This window comes from Trichechus manatus, unplaced genomic scaffold (assembly GCF_000243295.1).
Source record: "Trichechus manatus latirostris isolate Lorelei unplaced genomic scaffold, TriManLat1.0 scaffold00035, whole genome shotgun sequence".
Classification (NCBI taxonomy): domain Eukaryota; kingdom Metazoa; phylum Chordata; class Mammalia; order Sirenia; family Trichechidae; genus Trichechus; species Trichechus manatus.
Window position 1 is genome coordinate 8,687,941 of NW_004443971.1, and position 18,937 is coordinate 8,706,877.

General features: G+C 50.7%; 1 protein-coding gene across 3 annotated transcripts in view; it reads right to left on the reverse strand.

Annotated features, from left to right (window-relative positions):
• Positions 1 to 2,560: 2,560 nt before the first annotated feature.
• Positions 2,561 to 18,937, reverse strand: part of RASSF5 (Ras association domain family member 5) — a 104,582-nt gene continuing 88,205 nt past the window's right edge. For 2 of the 3 annotated variants that reach the window (XM_004375208.2, XM_004375209.2), the window contains 4 exons: positions 8,873 to 8,983; positions 7,226 to 7,523; positions 6,632 to 6,747; positions 2,561 to 4,907 (listed from right to left, as the gene is read on the reverse strand). In XM_004375208.2, coding sequence (XP_004375265.1) covers positions 4,755 to 4,907; positions 6,632 to 6,747; positions 7,226 to 7,523; positions 8,873 to 8,983 — 678 coding nt within the window. In that variant the 3' untranslated portion in view covers positions 2,561 to 4,754. The remainder of the gene's footprint in view (positions 4,908 to 6,631; positions 6,748 to 7,225; positions 7,524 to 8,872; positions 8,984 to 18,937) is intronic. The other variant, XM_023730299.1, reaches the window with a different exon arrangement.

An 18,937-nucleotide genomic window follows, 5' to 3' on the forward strand; every position in this document is an offset into this window, starting at 1 on the left:
TTTAAAGCCCCTTGACCAACTATTCCATGACTCTTGCTCATCTGTTCCTACTATTAACCTCTTGCTCATCTGTTCCTATACCTATTAACCTCTAAGCCAGAAATAGTTCCTTCATGTCTCTGAAAGGTTATTCATATAGGAAACAACCCAGCTGTCATCAGTTCAGCAACAGAAGAAAGAATTGGCCCTTAATTGCAGCAGAATTTAGGCTAGCTAGAAATGAGAAATGATAGAAGCCCACTAGGACATGGGTTTCTGTATGACAGAGCTTCTTCCCCAGCTTCGGCACACTGCCACCAGCAATGGTAAATTTGTGATGTGGCTCCAAGTTGACAGCTTTGTGACAGTGCAGAGTCTTATACAACAGATGCCTTCTTCAGTCCTGAACTTCTTAACCTGGAATTCATGGAAGGGGTCTCTAGTTGGTCTTCAGTGGGTCCATGAACTCCCTGAAATTGTGTGCCAGATTTTGTGATCATTTACCTGAGAGAGGGCTCATGCTTCCAAATACCCAGAGGGACCACTTGATGCCCAAAAGGTTCAGAACCACTGCTCTAGACTCTGATCTGTTCAAGCATCTCATTTCTGTAGCCAACACTCCCCTTGTACAATAGGCAGTCAGTTGAGCTGAATTCCTTACAAGTTTTTTGGTTTTACCACGAAGAAAAAATCTTTCTTCAACTTCCTTTTTTCTTTCTCATCACACCTTTTTAAAAAAAAAAAAAAAAAACCGATAAGAAAAACTTAAAAAGAGAAATGTCCGTAATTGTAGCTGCAAGTAAAGCTCACACAAGTAAAGCTACCCATCGGGGGGCCTGAGAAGGGAGAAAGGGTTAGGTGTGAAAATGTGTTCCTAACACTGCCTACCTTTCCTTAGCAGGCCCGGAACAGGCCTTTTCACTTGTGATTTGCTATAAGTAACTCCTAAATTTTACTAATCTTACCTATACAACCATAAACTTACCGAACTAGGAAAGAGATTTTTAAAATCTGACCCCAAATGGGATTCTGTTACAACAAAGCATTTGGACAGCCAGAGTTTGTAAGTAGTATGTGTGTAAGTAGCGATGAGCTATAACCAGAATGCTCCTTTTAAGTGAGGATGGCAAGCAAACTTGCTTATTTTGGACACATCGTCAGGAAGGCCCAGTCACTAGAAAAGCCATTGTGGTTGGTGAAGTAGAGAGGGTCAGCAAACTGAGGGAAACCCTCAGCGAGGCGGACTGACACAAGAGCCACGGCAGTGGGTTCAGACACGCCAGCCACCGTGGAGATGGCGCAGGACCGCGCAGCGTTCCGTTCCGTTACCCAGCAGGTCGCCACAAGTCAGCCGATTCCATGCGACAACAGTGACGAAATGCGGTCTTTCCATGAATACTGATAACGTAGCACTTTATAAGGCTCTCTCACAAACCTGGTTTGTTTTGCACACTCTTGGAGGGTTTGGAGGCCCAGAGAGGTTATGTCTTGCCTTGTTAATCCCTGCTAAAGACACAAAGCCAATAAATGGCGGGACTGGGTCTGAAATGAACATCTACGCTAACTCTGGTTTAGCCCAGAGTTCTGTGACAGAGTGCTGTCAAGGCCTGTGCTTTGGGTGGTTTTTCCCAGTAATAGTGACACATTTGCATTGAGTCATCGTCCCTTTGCCCTTTTGTGAACACCGCCACGTGAGCCTGTGAGAAGCACGGCAGAGTTAGGCTGTGCAGTGGAGTCTTGTTGCTGTGCTAAGTCACATACTTGTATATCAAGGTAAAATTTACAACTCTGAATTTATTAATCCATGCTGTAACCATATGCGTTTCAAGGAAAAGCAGAAACTGGTTCATTTCCAGGCTTTGGCGAAATTCTTGGAAGATGTACTTCTTGGAGGTTTACAAATGTTACAGATGGGCCCATTCCTGGGTAATTTTAAGAATGTCTGCGGGGTAGGGTGTTCTCTCCTACATGGAGGTCGGCGGTTGACTGGATGAGCCCCCGCAGAGGGCCCCCCCGCCCCCGTCACTGCACTGTGTGTGTGAGATCAAGGCAGCCAGGAATTCCTTTTTAATGACTTTTATGTGGTTATTTCCATGATTACGGAGCTGTTCCTTTGGCAGAAGTCAGAGACTGCTGAAGTGAGCAACTGTTAGGTTATCGATCTAGCCCTCTTCCTCCAGGTGACGCAGTCTTACACTCTCAAAGGCACAAATCCTATCTATCCTATCTTTAAATAATTCCAGAAGTAGAAGAATCATTGCTTACCTCATAGCCTGTCCCGTGTTCATGGGCTCCAGAAAGCCTCTCCTCTTTTCTAAGTTGGCATCTCCTTCTGTAATATGTCCCCTTTTGGCTCCAGCCCTGTGGAGATACAGACTAGCCAGTCACCCGGGCAGCACCCTCCAGCCCAAGCATTTGGACACCTTTCTCAAAGCCATGTGCACAGTGGCCTGCCTTTCTCTGCTGACAGGCAGTGAGAGTCTGACTCCGCCAGGGAACGTGTCCTTCCCTGTCCCCGCCCTCTCCCAGCTCCCCATTTCCGTAAGATGGCGAAGTTCAGGGAAGAAGTCTCCAATACAAATCATTTTTGCAACAAGCTTTTATTACTTTTTTTAAAAATCCATATAAGAAAGACACTTAGAAAGTATCCTCAAAACAAACACACACTGAGCAACACGAGTTGAAGGCACTACCTCAGCGAGGCCCACCTCTGGGAGGGAAGGGTTCTTTATACACAACTTTTATTTCGAGGCTTACACCTCAGTACAGTCCTGGGTCTAACTGTGCTTTAGATAAAATCTGACTTTTCCCATAATCTCATTTCATAAACACCCTTAAGTCTTTATATATAGCTATATACCTTTATGTATATATATATACACACACACATAACTTTTTCCTTTTCAAAAATAAAATAGCCGTCCCCTTCAGAGGGAGGTTCTCAGCAGCATTCACAGCACTTGCAGCAGGAGCCATGCCTTCTGTAATGTTGAGAGACATGCAGGAGGAAGGAGAAATGACTGCCCACTTCCTTCAGGACACAGCGGGGAGAGGGAGTTCTGGAAGGAAGGGACGTGGTAAGGCTGAGCAGCAGATGGCGATAACCAGGCCTTCTGTGATCTAAAGATCTTTTTTAGAGCTGCTAGTTTGTCTTGCTTTCGCAGCTCTGAAGACTGCACACTGTCCATATGACAAGGGTCAGCATTTTTTCTGTGATCAGGGTCCATGTGGCCTCAGGGAGGGAACGTTTGAGGCTCAACAAGGAAGCTGCGGCTGGAGCCAACCCGAGAGGGACTTGAAGGCAGAGGACAGCAAAGACATGGTCTCTCAGAGGCTGGGCTGGAAAACCAGCCCCACTTTGAAAAGGAAAACCCCTTCTCTGCTTTGGAGTGTCTCTGCAGTCTCGGCTACTTGCTTGAGTGGTTTGGCTCATTTATTTTTAAGTTTGAACCTAAGCAAGAAGCCACTACAACTGCACAGTCAGGAACCTGAGGTGCCCGTCAACATGGTCTGACGTGGGGTCACAGCCCAGGAGCTCGGATGGGAAGGTCTGTGCGCCTCGGCCCACCCTCGGGGTGAGGACCCTCCTGGCCTTGCTCCCACCTGCTGGCTGTCCACTTCCTGGCAGGAGCAGGCCAGCAGCAGAGCATTAAGCCAACACGCCCTGCTCCTGTCTCTCTCAGAAAACAAAAAAGGCACTGAGGTCAAAGCGGAGGCCAGGCCCACAGGCTCTTTCCTTTCTCAGACTGGGCCGAATACAGTGCTGTGGACCGGCCCGGGCTTTGGAACAGAAAGGGCTACGCAGTGGCCGCGTTGGAGGTCCCCTTTCTTTAATCAAGGCAGCTCCTCTGGCGGCACCCAAGCACCCAGCACCCCTGTGGGAGGAGGGAGGCGGTGCTGGAGGCCACAGGGGGACCATGGCTCGCAGGTCCTCCTCTGCTCTCTACCTGGGGGAGGCTGATGCAAGCTCTGACAAGGTTTTGGCTTTCTCCAACTGCCTGATTTCCTTACTCAGCAGGAGACTTTAAAAATGGTGGAAAACACGAGGATGATGGCAGTATTAAATTTGTAACTTAAACAGGTTGTTGACAGAGATGTGAACAGGTACAAAACCTGTGCAGACACAGGCCTTTGGGGTTATTGGGCACAGGCTCTGGCTGCAGCTTCTCTGGAAAACTCTGAGCCAACCTCAGCTTTGGTGGTCCTTGCCCTGAATACCTGGGGCCAGTGGCTTCACGACCTTCCCTTAAGCATGGACAACGGGCACCTGGGGCAGTGGGGAACCATCCTTTTAGAAGCATTCTCCTCTTTCAGCGCTCAGCTCAGACATGCAAAAGGAATATGCTACTTTGGACTCATAAATAAAGGTTACCGCAGGTGGCAAGTAAGAGTCGCTGAAGAAAGAGTAAAAGCCCGAGAAGGAACACATGACTGGAAAGCCTCTGTCTTTCCTTTGCCGGCTAGTGTGGCAGCTTCCAGTTTGGTGATGAGAGAGGCAAGTCTTTGGTTTGTGAAAGGCTTGCAGGTTGAGAGAGGACAACAGTTGTTCTTTTTCAGAAGCACTGATCCCTTGGCGGAGTCTGGAGGGGGCTCAGAGGGGTGGAAGGTCCCCCACACAGCAAGCTGTCCACCCAAGGGGTTTTGTGCCACATCTGCGGCCGCAGGGCAAGCGCACGCACCCACCAGAGGCGCCCTGAGAAAAAATGTCCATTGCAAATAATAATTAATAATAAAAATAAACCCAAGGGTGTGGGGAAGAGAGGGAGCAGGACTGGTTACCCAGGTTTGCCCTGGGATTCTCTTAAGGCCTCCTCCAGTTTCTGCCTAAACTTGTCATACTTCTTCTGCACTTGCTGGATTTTGTCCTGCTCCTCTTTTTCCAGTATCGTCAGGAAGTTCTGGAGCTCCGGGATGGAGAAGGCATCCCACTGCGAGGCAAGAAGGAGACGTCGGGGAGAAACAGGAGAGACAGGTTAGAAGCTGGCGTGACCTGAGGGCCCTCCCACCTCTCTTCACCCAGTCTGCATCTGTGATTTGGACAGTGTGCTAATGAATGTTGTCATTGTTAGGTGCCATCGAGTCCATCCTGCCTCCTAGTGACCCTGTGTGACAGAGTAGAGCTGCCCTGTGGGGTTTTCTGCGCTGTAATCTTTATGGGAGCAGATCACCAGGTCTTTGTCCTGCAGAGCCACTGCGGGGGTTGGAACTGCCAACCTTTCAGTTAGCAGCTGCGTGCTTAACCATTGCACCACTAGGTCTCCTTTTGCTAATGCAAAGGCAAGTATAATGAATAATGCTTGGGTCTCACATCTCTGTCATTCCAGCAGCAGAATTTCAAATCCTGGCATCTCGTGACTGTGCTTTTGAGAATCAACAATCTTAAGTGTTCTCATAGCAGCTGAGATGTTGACAGTGGTGCTAGGAATGCCCCAGGCCCCCCACTGGCCTGTTCCCTGTGTCTGCCTTGGGATGATCAGCACCAGGGTCCCGACGTCTCACCAGCCCTGTGACCCTGAGCACAGCACTCCATCCTTCCTGGCCCTTTTCTCGTCTGCTGTGGAATTAAAGTATCCATTTCCCATGGCCCACAGGGGATAATGGGAGAATGCAACCTGGAGAGCCCTGGAGAGCCCAGATGGCTCAGGCCTGCCAGAGAGGGACCTGGCCTCTCAGGGAATAAGGCTGACTTCCTTCCGGCTGACCCAGGGGCTGAGGCCCCCAGGGGGTCAGAGATTTAGACTCCTAAGCTCTTTGAGCACAAAGGAGCATTAAGGTTGATAGGTTTAATCCCCACGTTGGAAAAATGAGAAAACCAAAGCCCAGAGTGGGAAGGTGGCTTAGGCTTCCCTATGATCACAGAGCTGTGGCAACAGAACTGAACCCAGGCCAGCAAACTCCTGGGCCACGTGCTTCCACCAGGCCCGCAGTGCTCAAACATTTTCAGTGGATGGTTTTCCTAACAAAATCTTCCACGGACTCCAACATATAAAGCAGGTGGACACAGAGCTGCCCTGGCTGAAGGGGGAGGAGGCAGTCCCCACCTGCCTAGATTCCCCCAGGTCCCCACGGTGACCTCAAGACCCCCGACCCACTGAGTATAGTGTGACTGACGCTGGGCTGCGGCACCACGGTCAGGACCCTGCCCTGCTCGCGGTCACATCTTAATGACTCCACTGGCCTGGCGTTCCCCCAGTTTACACCACGAGACTGGATACCGGTTAGGTCCCCTTAGGGGAAGGAGGCTAGTTTTTAAGGACCGGGGAGAGAAGGATAGCTCAAAATGATCTAGACCCAGTGGCGCCCTGTGACGGAGCTGGCTGGCTCTCACACCGTCCTGCAGCGGAAGCCACCTGGGCCTGAAGGCAGGGAGCTTCTCAGTCCCCTCTGCCCTGGGTTTTCAGCACTGAAGCACATGAAATCCTTTCTTCCCACAGGCCTTGCCAGACACAGGCCTTGCCAGACACAGGCCCTGACTTGCTACCGCAGGATGCTTACGTCCTGGCTTACAATGAACCTTCTGGACCAGCACTCACCCAGCTCAACCTTGTCGGAGTCATTCCCAGCTGCTGCGCCTGGTCTCACCTGGGCCAGGTGGTCAGGACAGCATGCCCTGGGGCTGGGCTTGTGCAAGAAGCAAAGGGTGCAGGCTTACCTCCACCTCTCCGGTTTCATTCTCTTTCAGCACAAAGCTGAGGACATCAGTGTCAGGGCCAGCAAGTAAGCGCAGGTAGAGGGGGCAATCGGCCACGGAGAGTTTCTGGAAGAGCACTGCAAACCAAGAGAGGGGGCTGGAGCTCATCTTGGAAAAAAAGGGCAGGCCCAGGGTGGGTGGGACGGAATTGGAAAAGCTGAGGTCAGGGCAGCTATAACTGGAAGTGGCTGTCCTTTCAAGCTAATGAAGTCAACCTGACAGGAAAGTACAGTAATATCCTTTTATCTTGGGTGTCTGCTCAGAGTTTAATGTTTCCATTCATATTATCTCCCAGTAGGTTAGGATGGCAGGGCGGACTCTCCCCGTTACACAAACGGGAGCCCACGGTGTGGTTTCCTGAAGGCCCACATGGGGTTAGGGGCTGCCCTGCCCAGCTCTCTGCTCTTGTTTCTGCCCAGAATCCACGTGTGGCTGTTGCACACATCTCAGTGCCGTTTGGATGGCTGGACTCCCGTCCTCCCCACCACTGAGTCTAGGAGGGGAGAACCCACTCCTCCCACCTAAGTCTGGCCGATTGGGAGCTCACGCTCATACCTTGCCCATCCTTGTGTATCCGCTTAAAAAGTGCAAACTTCTGGGGATTGTCTACGACCATGAACTTCTTGAGCAGCCCCTGGATGACCTCGCTGACCGTGGTGGTGCTGCTGATGTGCAGCTGCTTGATGGCATCGAGTGGCAGGTAGAAGGACGTCCGCTTGTCCGTGGTGGCCGCCAAGTTCACTTCCTTGATGGCGTCATAGATGGACTGGGGCCGGATCCCAGCCGGCACGGTCACCGGCCGCCGCAATTTCAAATGCACTTTGATGAAACCTGTGTAGGTGCCATCCTCGCTCTGCCGGGGGGAAGGTGTCATATGGGTCGGGGCAGGCTCCATCTTGCATGACCGTATCTACCACTCTGGGCCACTGTCCCCGAGGCTGTGGAGGCCTCTCCTAATGTACAGTGTCATCCCATCCTTTCTGCCTCTGCTGGTCTGGGCATGCTGGAGGGGGACACACATCCTGCCATGGCCCAGGAGAAGGCCCGTGGTATCCAGCGACCAGAGAGGACTTCTAAGGCCTTCCACGGCTTTTCCTCCAAGGGGCTCAGGCTCCTGCCCCAAACCTCCTGTCGCCAGGCGACGCCGACTGCCCTTGGCGAGTCCCCACTCTAAGAGATCAGGAGTGTGCCCTCTTTAGTTCACACCTCCGAACAAAACATTTCTCTTGTCTCCTGCTCCCTGGGGCCCCTCTCCAGAGAGAAGTAGGAAGGCTGCCTAATACAGTTCTCAGAGCACTAGATATCCTCTTGCATCTCTTTCCAAAGAACCCACCGTTAGTAAGGATTAAATCCAGGGCCGTTTGCAACTGGATTTTCTGGCACCCTACCTAGGGTCACTGGGTGGCACAAATGGTTTGCACTCAACTATTAACTGAAAGGTTGGCGGTTGGAACCCATCCAGCGGCACCGTGGAAGAAAGGCCTGGAGATCTGCTTTGGTAAAGATTACAGCCAAGCAAACCCTATGGAGCAGTTCTACTCTATAACACACGGGGCCGCCATGAGACAGAACTGACTCCACCGCAGCGGGTTTACTAGGCTTGAAGCCGCTCAGAGCCAGTTGCCACCAGCCACCAGCGGGGGGCAGGCTTCTTCTACCATTTCCTCCCCTCCCTGTTTGAAGCCAGCCTTTTGGGACCTGGCACAAAACTGGGTGCCCTCCCCTCTCTGAGCACTGCCACAATCTAAGGCACAGACAGTAACTGTGCAAAAAACAAGGGAGGCAGGGGGAGGAGCTGCAAACTCTCCATGTCCTGGGCTTCCTGGGGGTCAAGCCACACCAGGCTCTTGGATATTGTATGTTGTTTAATTCCCACAAGATCTCGGGCAGATGGATAGTAATATCTCTATTTTACATGGAAGCTCAGAGAAGTTCAGAAAATTTCCCAAAGTCACGAGCAAAAAAGTGGGAGAGCCAGGAATTGGATCCTGATTCTACTCTGAAGCCTGTTCTATTTCCCCGAAGCTCACGGGGGTGTGGGGGGTGGGGGGGGCCCAGGCTGACAGCCTTCCCTGCACCATCCCCCACCCCAAGTCCCAGAAGAAAGGGGAGGGACCCGCAATGGAGCTACCACAGAACCGAGATGAGCCAAACCAAAGGGCTGTAGGGACTGGGTGGAGGTGGGAGGGGTGCCCCGCTCACCAGCTTCATGCCCAGGCAGTTCTTTTCCCGGCTATTGTAGCTGTGGATCTTCTGCTTGATCTCCTGCAGTGTGGGCGGCTGCCGGGGCTCCTCCGCAGGTTTACAGACATTCTGCAACGTACACCAAAGTGGGGGTGAGTGCACAGTGGCTCTCAGGCTGAGAAGGGCAACAACCACACGCTCCCAAAGGCCTCTCTGCCCGAGAAGGGAGCACCGGCCCCACACAGTGAAGTGAATTGCATAGACGCAGAGTGAGAACAGTGCGGTCTGGTCCCACCTGTGCCATTGCCTAAGCCTGCTACCCTTGGGAAAGTAATTTAAATCACTCTAAGCCTCAGTCTCCTCACCTGTGAAATGGGAATAATACCGACTCTCAGGGCTGTTGAGACCAATGTGAAGGTGCCTGGCACTAGGCACTGACTCTGAATCTGCAGACTCAGCAGAGCTAAGTCTGCTTCCTGAGGGTTGCTATGGAAACAATGCTGCTAGTTGCTCTGGGAGATGCAAAGAAATGTCCTGTGTCCACCCTCACAGGATCACACAAAATAGTTTCACAGCCCCAAAAATGCCCTGGGCTCCACCTCTTCATCGCTCCTTCCCACCTTCCAAAACTCTGGCAACCACTGATCTTTTTTTATCTAGCTTGGCCTTTAACAGAATGTCACAGGGTTGGGATCACACAGCATGTAGCTTTTTCAGACTGGCTTCTTTCACTTAGCAGCGTGCATTAAAGGTTCCTCCATGTCCTTCTATAGCTTGCTAACTCTTTTTTGTAATCACTGAATGACACTGCATTGTATGGCCACACCACAGTTTATCTGCTCACGTATTAGTGGACACCCTGGTTGTGTTGTGTGCTTTCTACGTTCTTCTCATGCATTCCCCCAATGCCCTCTCTTCCCAGGGAAGGATAAGGGAGGAATGAGGTTGAGGGGTCAATGTCCTTCACATGTAGAGGAAGTTCAGGAGCGAATCCTGAGGTCTGAGCAGCTCTGCCTCTGCACCAGCTCCCTGGATTTCCCTCAAGTTCATTGCCACTCCGCCTGGCTTTGTCTACACGCTGCCCCGTGTGATGTGGCTGGGGGTGCAGAAAACAGTTTGGTGGAACTGTTGGTCCAGACCTACCCAGAACTTGCCTGATATTAGAAAATCTACCAGACTCGGGGCGGGTCAGGATTCTCCTCTGGCAAATGGGGACACTGAGGCCCAGAGAGGCTGGGTGACTTGTGCAGCCCCACAGCATGACGAGAGGAGGGACACCATCCTGTGGGTGTCTGGGTTTGGGGGGAGAATCTGACAGTATCACAAACAACTGAACACAAAAGGGCACCCACAACGGACCTTGCCCCCAACTTCTTCCCTTCAGCAAGCCTTTCGGGGGGAGATACGTCACACGGAGCAACACGCTGTCACTTCCTCCTCCTACCTCCCCCCACAACAGAACCACTAAAAGGGCAAGCTCCGTTGCCAACAGGCGCTGGCGTGGCTGGGTTGGCAACTGGCCCCAGCCCCCGACCCCCACCACTTAGCACAGAGGTCAGCCTTGCCCTCGCTCCATTTCCATCACAGCGTCTTTCCCGGCCTCTGCCCTGCTCTGTCCTCAGGGATCCTGATAACAGCACTAGGCTAGGTACTTTCACATGCCTTCCCTTACCTACGTACATACTCCCATTTTACAGATGAGGAGATGGGCTCAGAGAGGTTAAGAAACATGATCGTGGTCCCACTGCTAGGAAGCAGCCGAGTAGGGACTGGGACCAAGTCCATCTAAGTCTAGAGCTCATATTGCTCTCAATTCACCTACAAAAAAAGATTTAAGTGATGGAAAGAAAATTCCAGAAGCTCCCAGAGGGTCTCCTCTCAGTCTCCAACTGAACTACGGCCTATCGGCCTATAAGGACAGACAGCTGTGCCGTGGTTGTCAAAGGCCAGTATCCAGGCCTGGTTTTGGAGACAGCAAGCGTCAGAGCTGCCTTAGCCTGATGTTCTTTCTTCTTCCTGTTCCCCTTTCCTTCGGCAGATAAACCCATATATTCTCTCCCTTTCCCACCACAAACCTGGGGAAGTGATGCCAGTGGCCACAGGCACCCCGCCTTCCAGGGCTGACACAGAAGGCAGCAGCCCTGACCTCAAGGTTCTAAGGCCTGGCCTTCTGGGCGGCTGCGGGGAGCCCTGCCAGGGAGGCCAGGGGCCCTCGTGTGTGGCTGTTGAATGTCAGCACCCAGGCGTGGGTGGCTGCTGCCCACGCTGAATCTGGCACATGAGATCTCACCCATGGATGGAATGAATCACCTTCCGAAGTAGGCCACCCTGCCGGCCAGCAAGCCTGGGGTCAGGGCTCACTCAGCCGCTCCCCATCCAGAAGAAAGCATGGTGGAATCATCTGTGGATCTTTAAGAACATCACCTCCTGGGCTCCAGCCCCGGAGATTCTGATTTAACTGGTATGGAAGCAGCCTCGGCAAGGAGGTTTCAAAACTCTAATATGTAGCAAAGTTTGAGAAGAACTGGTATAGACCCTTCACAGGCAAGTCCAGGGTCCCCATCCAGCTGCAAAAAATTAACACTTAGGTTCCCATGGATGTCCACTGTTCCACAGCGTGATCTAAAAGGGAGTATTAGCGATGTGATCAATAATGTAATAATCAACAGAGAGTAAGCCTGTTGTCCTGTGCCATCGAGTCGATTCCTACTCAGAGTGACCCTACAGGACAGGGTAGAACTGTCCCATAGGGTTTCCTAGGCTGTAAATCTTTATGGAAGCCAACTGCACATCTTTCTTTTGTGGAGCAGCTGGTGGGTTCGAACCATCAACCTTTCAGCTAGCAGCCAAGCGCTTAACCACTGTGCCAGCGGGGCTGCTGAGGGTAGGACAGAGACCCCACTTTCTATCCACCTGCCAGGTTCTCAAGCCTTCAAAAGTGAAAGATTTGCCTCAGTCCATGGGTAAGGTGCTCAAAACCACGTAGCCAGAGCTTTGTCTCCTGGGATGGCCCAAGATGGAGATGGAATAGGGAGCTCTGTTGTGATGGAACAAATACAGGGCCTGGCTGTGGGGTGTCTCTCTCGGGGGTTTACACAGCTCAGTGCATCTGGTGTGGATCTCATCTGCTTGGATTAAGCCCCTGGTGTTGGTGGCAGATGGTTCAGCTGTCCCCAATGCACTTGGCACATCCAGGGCCCTGGTGAAAAATAGGTTTGCGCTCACGTGCCCTAAGCTGTGGAAAGGAGCTGTCTCCCCTTTTAGCTCTCAAGGTTACCAATGAAGGGGCTGGGTGCCAAGGTCAGGACAGAAACGCCCCCCTCTCCTGAGAGAGTGATTCTCGAACTTTTCCATTAAAATACCTTTAACAACAGAACGGAGAGGACCACCCCCTTGTGGCCTGGGGTCTACTGCAAAGCAGATTTACCCCGATGTTAGGAGTTGATTTGTGTTCTCCAAAAAGGTGTGTTGAAGTCCTGACCCCAGGTACCTGTGAATGGGATCTTGTTTGGAAATAGGGTCTCTGAAGATCTTACCAGTTAACATGAGGTCATACTCGACTAGGGTGGGTCTAATCCAATGTAAGTATCAAAAAACAAAACCTAACGCCATCATGTCGATTCTAATTCCTAGAGACCCTACAGGACAGAGTAGAACTGCCCCACTGGGTTTCTAAGGCTGTAAATCTTTATGGTAGCAGACTGCCACATCCTTCTCTCGTGGAGCAGCTAGTGGGTTTGAACTGCTGACCTTTCAGTTAGGCCAAGTGCTTAACCACTGTGCCACCAGGGCTCCTTCCAATATGAGCAGTGTCCTTATAAAAGAGGGGAAGAGACACAGAGACACAGCCGGAAGACAGCCCTGTGAGGACAATGGAGGCAGATTTTCTGCAGCTGCAAACAAGGATTTCCTGAGGCTACCAGAAGCCGGAGAGACAGGCGGGATCTTCCCCTAGAGCCTCCTGAGAGAGACGGCCCCGCCTACACCTGAACTTGGACTCCCAGCCTCCGGAGCTGTGAGAGAATGTATTTCCAGAGTTTTGAGGCACCCACTTGTCACAGCAGCCCTGGGAAACTAATCCACCTGAGTCAAATCTGCCCTTATTTCACCTTTAAACACAAACAACTGGCTAGTTCTGCTTTCTAACCAGTAACACAGGTGGTCTTCATCTTGGTCACATGGAGTGCCCCACTGCTCCGGGAAGGAGGTGCTCTGAGTTAATCCTGTGACATCCACTGTCCCCAGGTGGGCCCAGCGCAGCCAAGCCTGGGTAAGGAGGGTCACCCCACTGCAGGTGGGGAGTGGGCCAGGAGAATGTGGCCCCCTCAACACAGGGGCCCTCCAGAGACATCCATGCTCACTTTGTCTTGCCCTAAATCACACAAACCTCATTTTCACCAAAAATTTCACTCTCCGTGTTCCTTTTGAACTTAGCTGCTCCTTCCTGCGTAAGGTTCTCAGCGTACCCCTCCTGTCTGCCCTGCCGCATCCGCTTCCTGCACTGCTCTGACAGCTCCCCAGACACCTGGTGGCTTACCGCTACAGAAATCTGTTCTCTCGAGTTCTAGAGGCCAGAGTCTGAAGTCAGGGTGTGCAGGGCCAGGTGCCCTCCAAGGCTCAAGGGAAGATCCCTCCTGGCCTGTTGCAGCTCCTGGTGGCCCCAGGGGTTCTTTGGCTGTGGCTGCATCACTCCCATCTCTGCTCCATCTTCACATGACTGTCTTCTGTCTGTGTCCTTGTGTGTCCTTTTCTGACTCTTACAAGGACACTGTCATTGGATTTTGGGCCCCCCAATCCACCATGATCTCATCTCGATCCTTACCTTAATCACATCTGCAAAGACCCTATTTCCAAATGAGGTACATATTCTGAGGTTTCAGGGGACATGAGTTTTGAGGGACACTACTCAGTCCACTATACCATTGGAAGACCCTTTGCCCCTCAAGGTCTGACTTAAGTTCCTCTTTATCATGGAGCCCTCTTTGACCACCCCAACCCTGAATGACAGTAATGATGATGATGGTGATGAAGATCCTTTATTACAGTTACGTATGTGCCAGGCACTGTTCTAGTCACTTAGAATGTATTAGCTCATCTTGTCCTCACAGCAACTTTATGAGGAAATGCTATTATTGCACTCATTGTACAGATGAGCAAACTGAGACACAGTAGGTTAAAGCTGACCTACGGCTAAAGCTAACAACATACTGTCAGCATTTAAATACACATCTGCTTGTATCAACCTCCAAGTAGATCTCTGTCTTGGTTTTTCTTCCCAATTAGACTCAAGCTCCTCAGTAGCAGATACCATTCTCTGCTATTTCTTCTCTATGTCAGGTGGTACTGAGCACAAACCCAGAATACCAGTTGCCATGGAGTTGATTCCAACTCATGGCAAACCCATGTGTGTCAGAGGAGAACTGTGCTCCACAGGGTTTTTAATGGCTGCTTTTTGGGAAGTAGCCTGACAGGCCTTTCTTCCGAGGCACCTCTGGGTGGACTTAATCCTCTATCCTTCTGGTTAGCAGCTGAGTGTATTAACTATGTACACCACTCAGGGACTCCCCTCTCTAATTAGACTCCCCTAAGTTCCATCTTGCCTATATTGTTTCCCCATGAAATCTCTCTGGCCCACAGCAATCTCCCCATTCTTGCTCTCCTGCTACAGTAGATCCCTGACATTTTAATTTTCCAATGCAGAAAGCTACATACAGGCTTGTACAGGCCCTGCCTTCCCCGGATCATATTTCTGTTGAGAGTCATATGTTTCCTGTGCATTTCCTCACACCACGAGCTAATGGGCCTTTTCTAGCTGCACTCCCAATTAACGTACATTTTTCACAAGCAGACAAATGTTTCATCACTTCATTGGTATTCTGCTTGCTCTGCCCCATTCTCAATGAGGAGACGACAGAGCTGGCTGAGGTGGGGATGCAGGTGGGCAGGATCACTTACTGGCTCAGTGACTCACTCCCAAACCCCACCCACGGCCCCAAAGCCTCAGATTCCTGTCGCGGCAAAGCTGCAAATTACTACATGTTCTGGACCTCTGCAGCTGCTGGCTAACATTAACTCCGTTACTGCAAGGGCCTATGGAGGTACAGTCATAGTCTGTATAGCTAAATTTGGCACCTAATTATACGCTACTTTTTTATTGTTTTATTATTGTTTCACATGTGTTAATTCCATCTGCCAGTTAGATGCTCCCTGGAGGGACATGGCCTTGTGTCTAATAGCCATGCTTCTCCTGCACACCTCCTCCCCCCACCTTGGGGCTCCGCTGAGCACTGGGCTCACCTCCAAGGAGGTATCAGATAAGTACCTGTGCGCTGGTAGGGAAAAGGTAGCGCACCTGGGTGATTCTCAGCCCATCACTCTGATGTGGACACAGAGGAAGGCCCAGGAGCACCTTGCACCAATCTGCGTCTGGAGGGGACAGAAGCCAAGAAGGTGCGGAGTTGGGTTGGAAGCCAGCTGTGGCTCAGCTCTTTGTAGTTTGCTGCTGAGAATGGAAGGGCAAGACCATCAAATGACCTGTGACCTCTAGTGAGTCACTTCCCCTCTCACAGCCTCAGTTTCCTCATCTGTGAAATCATGATGTGAGACCAGAGAAGCTCTAAGGCCCCTTGCAGCTCTAAGATTTTACAAATAAGATAGGGTGGTTTTTCATCACTGCTTCCTCTTCTGTTTCAGAGAATTGGGTGTGGGGATAGGGGCCTTGTGGGGGATGGCGGAGCATATCTGAATTGCAGCAGGAATAATCAGTCTGCTAAAATGGTACTACCAACTTTCTAACCTTACAATTTCACTTTTCTCGCAGCCTGCGAGACCCAAGCTCAGGTAGGTCTTCTTAACTCATACAATTCAAGAAAACAAAACAAAAAATACCCCGGAAGCCATTCACCATGAGCTTTTGCCACATTTCCTCTTTCTCAGCTCTTAGCAAATCTGTCAGCAGCAATTCTTCTGCCCCTTGGGTGGAAACCCCCTCCAGGCCTATGTCAGGGAGGAGGCCACGGGCATCTACTGCGTGAAATAACCATCTGCAGAGGCCTCCAGGCCATCCTGCTGCCCAAGCCTGGGCTGCCCACACACCTGGTGTTTCCTTTAGGTCTGTCCTAAGTGGAACATCTGAAGGAAAGGGGCAGACACACATCTGACTGGGCTGGTTACAAATGCCCTGCTCAGAGTTGGGCCCAGGCCACACTCAAGGCTCACTGGTCCCTGTGTGATGGCCTCAACCGGATGGGAAAGAGGGAGTCCCCAGGGCCTGACTGCAGGGCCCACTCGCAGGTCCTGTAGGGTCTGTGCTGTGGGATGGCTTCTCCAGTCACACCACAGCAGTGAAAGGGTTTCTTCTCACAAGTCCCTCTATGGAGCTGTCCAATGTCCCAGAAACAAAAGGCCTGGAAATTCCTAAACTGTGTTCTTTGACGGGTTACTCCCAGCAGAGGAACAAAGGGCTTCATCATGGAGCCATACAGGCAACCAGCCCATTTGGGATTTGAGGAACTGGAAAGAGACGGAAGTCCCCAAAGACAAAAACATACAGCAGATGGGCAAAGACAGCCAGTGAACGCTGACTGACGGACTAGCGGATGCACGAAGGACCAGGAAAGGCACCCAGGGTGATGAAATGGAATGGACGAGGTGAGCTCCTGTCCTTGGCAGCGACCAGGTTTCCCAGCAGGGAAGACAGAGACCTGCAGCCTATGAGACACCAGGACAAGCACAGCGCCATCCAGGGCAAAGAGCAGCTTTCTGGGCAACCAGATCAGCTTTGTGTGCACGGCGGGGTGTGACGAAGCTCATGCCAACAGACTCCCCAACACGCTGCATGTCCTGGAGCCTGGGCGCAGTGTCCCCCACCCCCTCCCCCATTCTCTCTGGTGGCCATCTCAGTCTATAAGCAGGAGCAAGTCCTCTGGGTAGGTCAGGACCAGGCCACGGGAGCCCCATGTGGGAGGCCAGGAGAGCCCTGTGGCTTTGGAGCCACAGGGACCCGGGTTCAAGTCCTGAATGGGCCTCAGCATAATAATAAAGATCGCCAACAGCCAGGTGCTGCTGTAAGGGCTCCACAATCTCATCTACTCTCCTAAACAAACCAATGAGCGGGGCACTGTGACCGTCCAGAGTTCCTGCTCTTCCCCACTAACCACACTGCCCACACCTCAGGGTGGCTCTGTGCACGAACTTGGTGCTCTGTGCACTTGGGCAGGTCAGTCGCCTCGGGACCAGATTCCTTTGTCCATGAAGTGCAGATGACAAGGTTTCCTTCACACATTGCGTTGCTGTTGTTAGGGCCATCGAGTCGGTTCCGACTCACAGCGACCCCACGTCACAGAGTGGAACTGCCCCATAGGGTTTTCTAGGCTGTCATCTTTATGGGAGCAGATCGCCAGGTCCTTGTCCTTGGAAACCACTATGGGGCAGTTCTACTCTGTCCTATAGGATCTCTATGAGTCAGAATTGACTCGACGGCAACAGGTTTGTTTTTTGTTTTTTGTTTTTTTTTTTGGTTTAGGCACCTTTTGCCTTCAGGACCATGGGTCCTTCCTCCATTAAAAATTATATTTTATATGCAGAACAAAATTCTAACTCACAAAAAAAAACATACTTACTGGCCTGACAGGGACTGGAGAAACCCTGAAGAGTATGGCCCCCGGACGCCCTTTTAGCTCAGTACTGAAGTCACTCCCGAGGTTCACCCTTCAGCCAAAGATTACATAGCCCCATAAAACAAAATGAGACTAATGGGGCACACCAGCCCAGGGGCAAGGACTAGAAGGCAGGAGGGGACAGGTAAGCTGGTAATAGGGAACCCAAGGTCAAGAAGGGAGAGGGCTGACATGTCGTGGGGTTGGTAACCAATGTCATAAAACAGTATGTGTACTAACTGTTTAATGAGAAACTATTTGTTCTGTAAACCTTCATCTAAAGTACAATTTAAAAAATTTCAAAAAAAATTTATATTTTATGACTGTATTGGTATAAAGACAAATAATTTATCATATATTAAAACACATTCTTCAAAAGTTAATTTTTGGGACTAATGGACCACAGCTACCAACCCTCCACCAGACTGAGTCCAGTACAGCTAGATAGTACCCAGCTACCAGAACTGACTGCTCTGGGGGTCCTGGACAGAGCTGGAGAAGAAGCATGTTGAACAAAATTCTAACATGCAAAAAAAGACCAGACTTACTGGCCTGACAGAGACTGGAGAAACCCTGAGAGCATGGTCCCCGGACAGCCTTTTAGCTCAGTAATGAAGTCACTCCTGAGGTTCACCATTCAGCCGGGGATTGGACAGCCCCATAAAACAAATCAGGACTAATGAGGCACAGCAGTCCAGGGACAAGGACTAGAAGGCAGGAGGGGAGAGGAAAGCTGGTGATAGGGAACCCAAGGTTGAGAAAGGACCCTGTTGACATGTTGTGGGGTCGTTAACCATTGCCATACGGCAATATGTATACTAACTGTTTAATGAGAAACTGTTTTGTTCTGTAAACCTTCATCTAAAGTACAAAAAAAAAAAAAAAAAGAATTATCTATGTGAGATCAAATTGACAACAGCAACTCAAAAGCTTGATGGGAAGCCTAGGGGGCAGTGAGTTGAAGACAATGGTGCTGGAGTAATTTGGAAAAAGACAGTGAGAATAGCAGCACAACTGGAAGAATGTAATTGATGTCACTGAATTGCACATGTAGAAATTTTTGAAATGGTGTATCTTTGGCTATGTATATTTTCACCAAAAAAAAAAAAAGAAAGGTCCTCCAAGGTTGAGAAGGGAGAGTGTTGACATGTCGTGGGGTTGTTAACCAATGTCATAAAACAATATGTGTACTGACTTTTTAATGAGAAACTATTTGTTCTGTAAACCTTCATCTAAAGTACAATTTTTTTTTTAAAGTTAATTTTTGTTTTCCCAATTTAAAAAAAAATTAAAGCATTTTTGTGGGCCCCCCAAGCGGCTGGGCCCCCAGCACTGCCTAATGGACAAGTCGGTTTTGCTTTCAGCTGGTGAGTGCCAGGTAGGATGACCAATTGCCCCGGTTTGCCTGGGATGATAGACCTTCAGT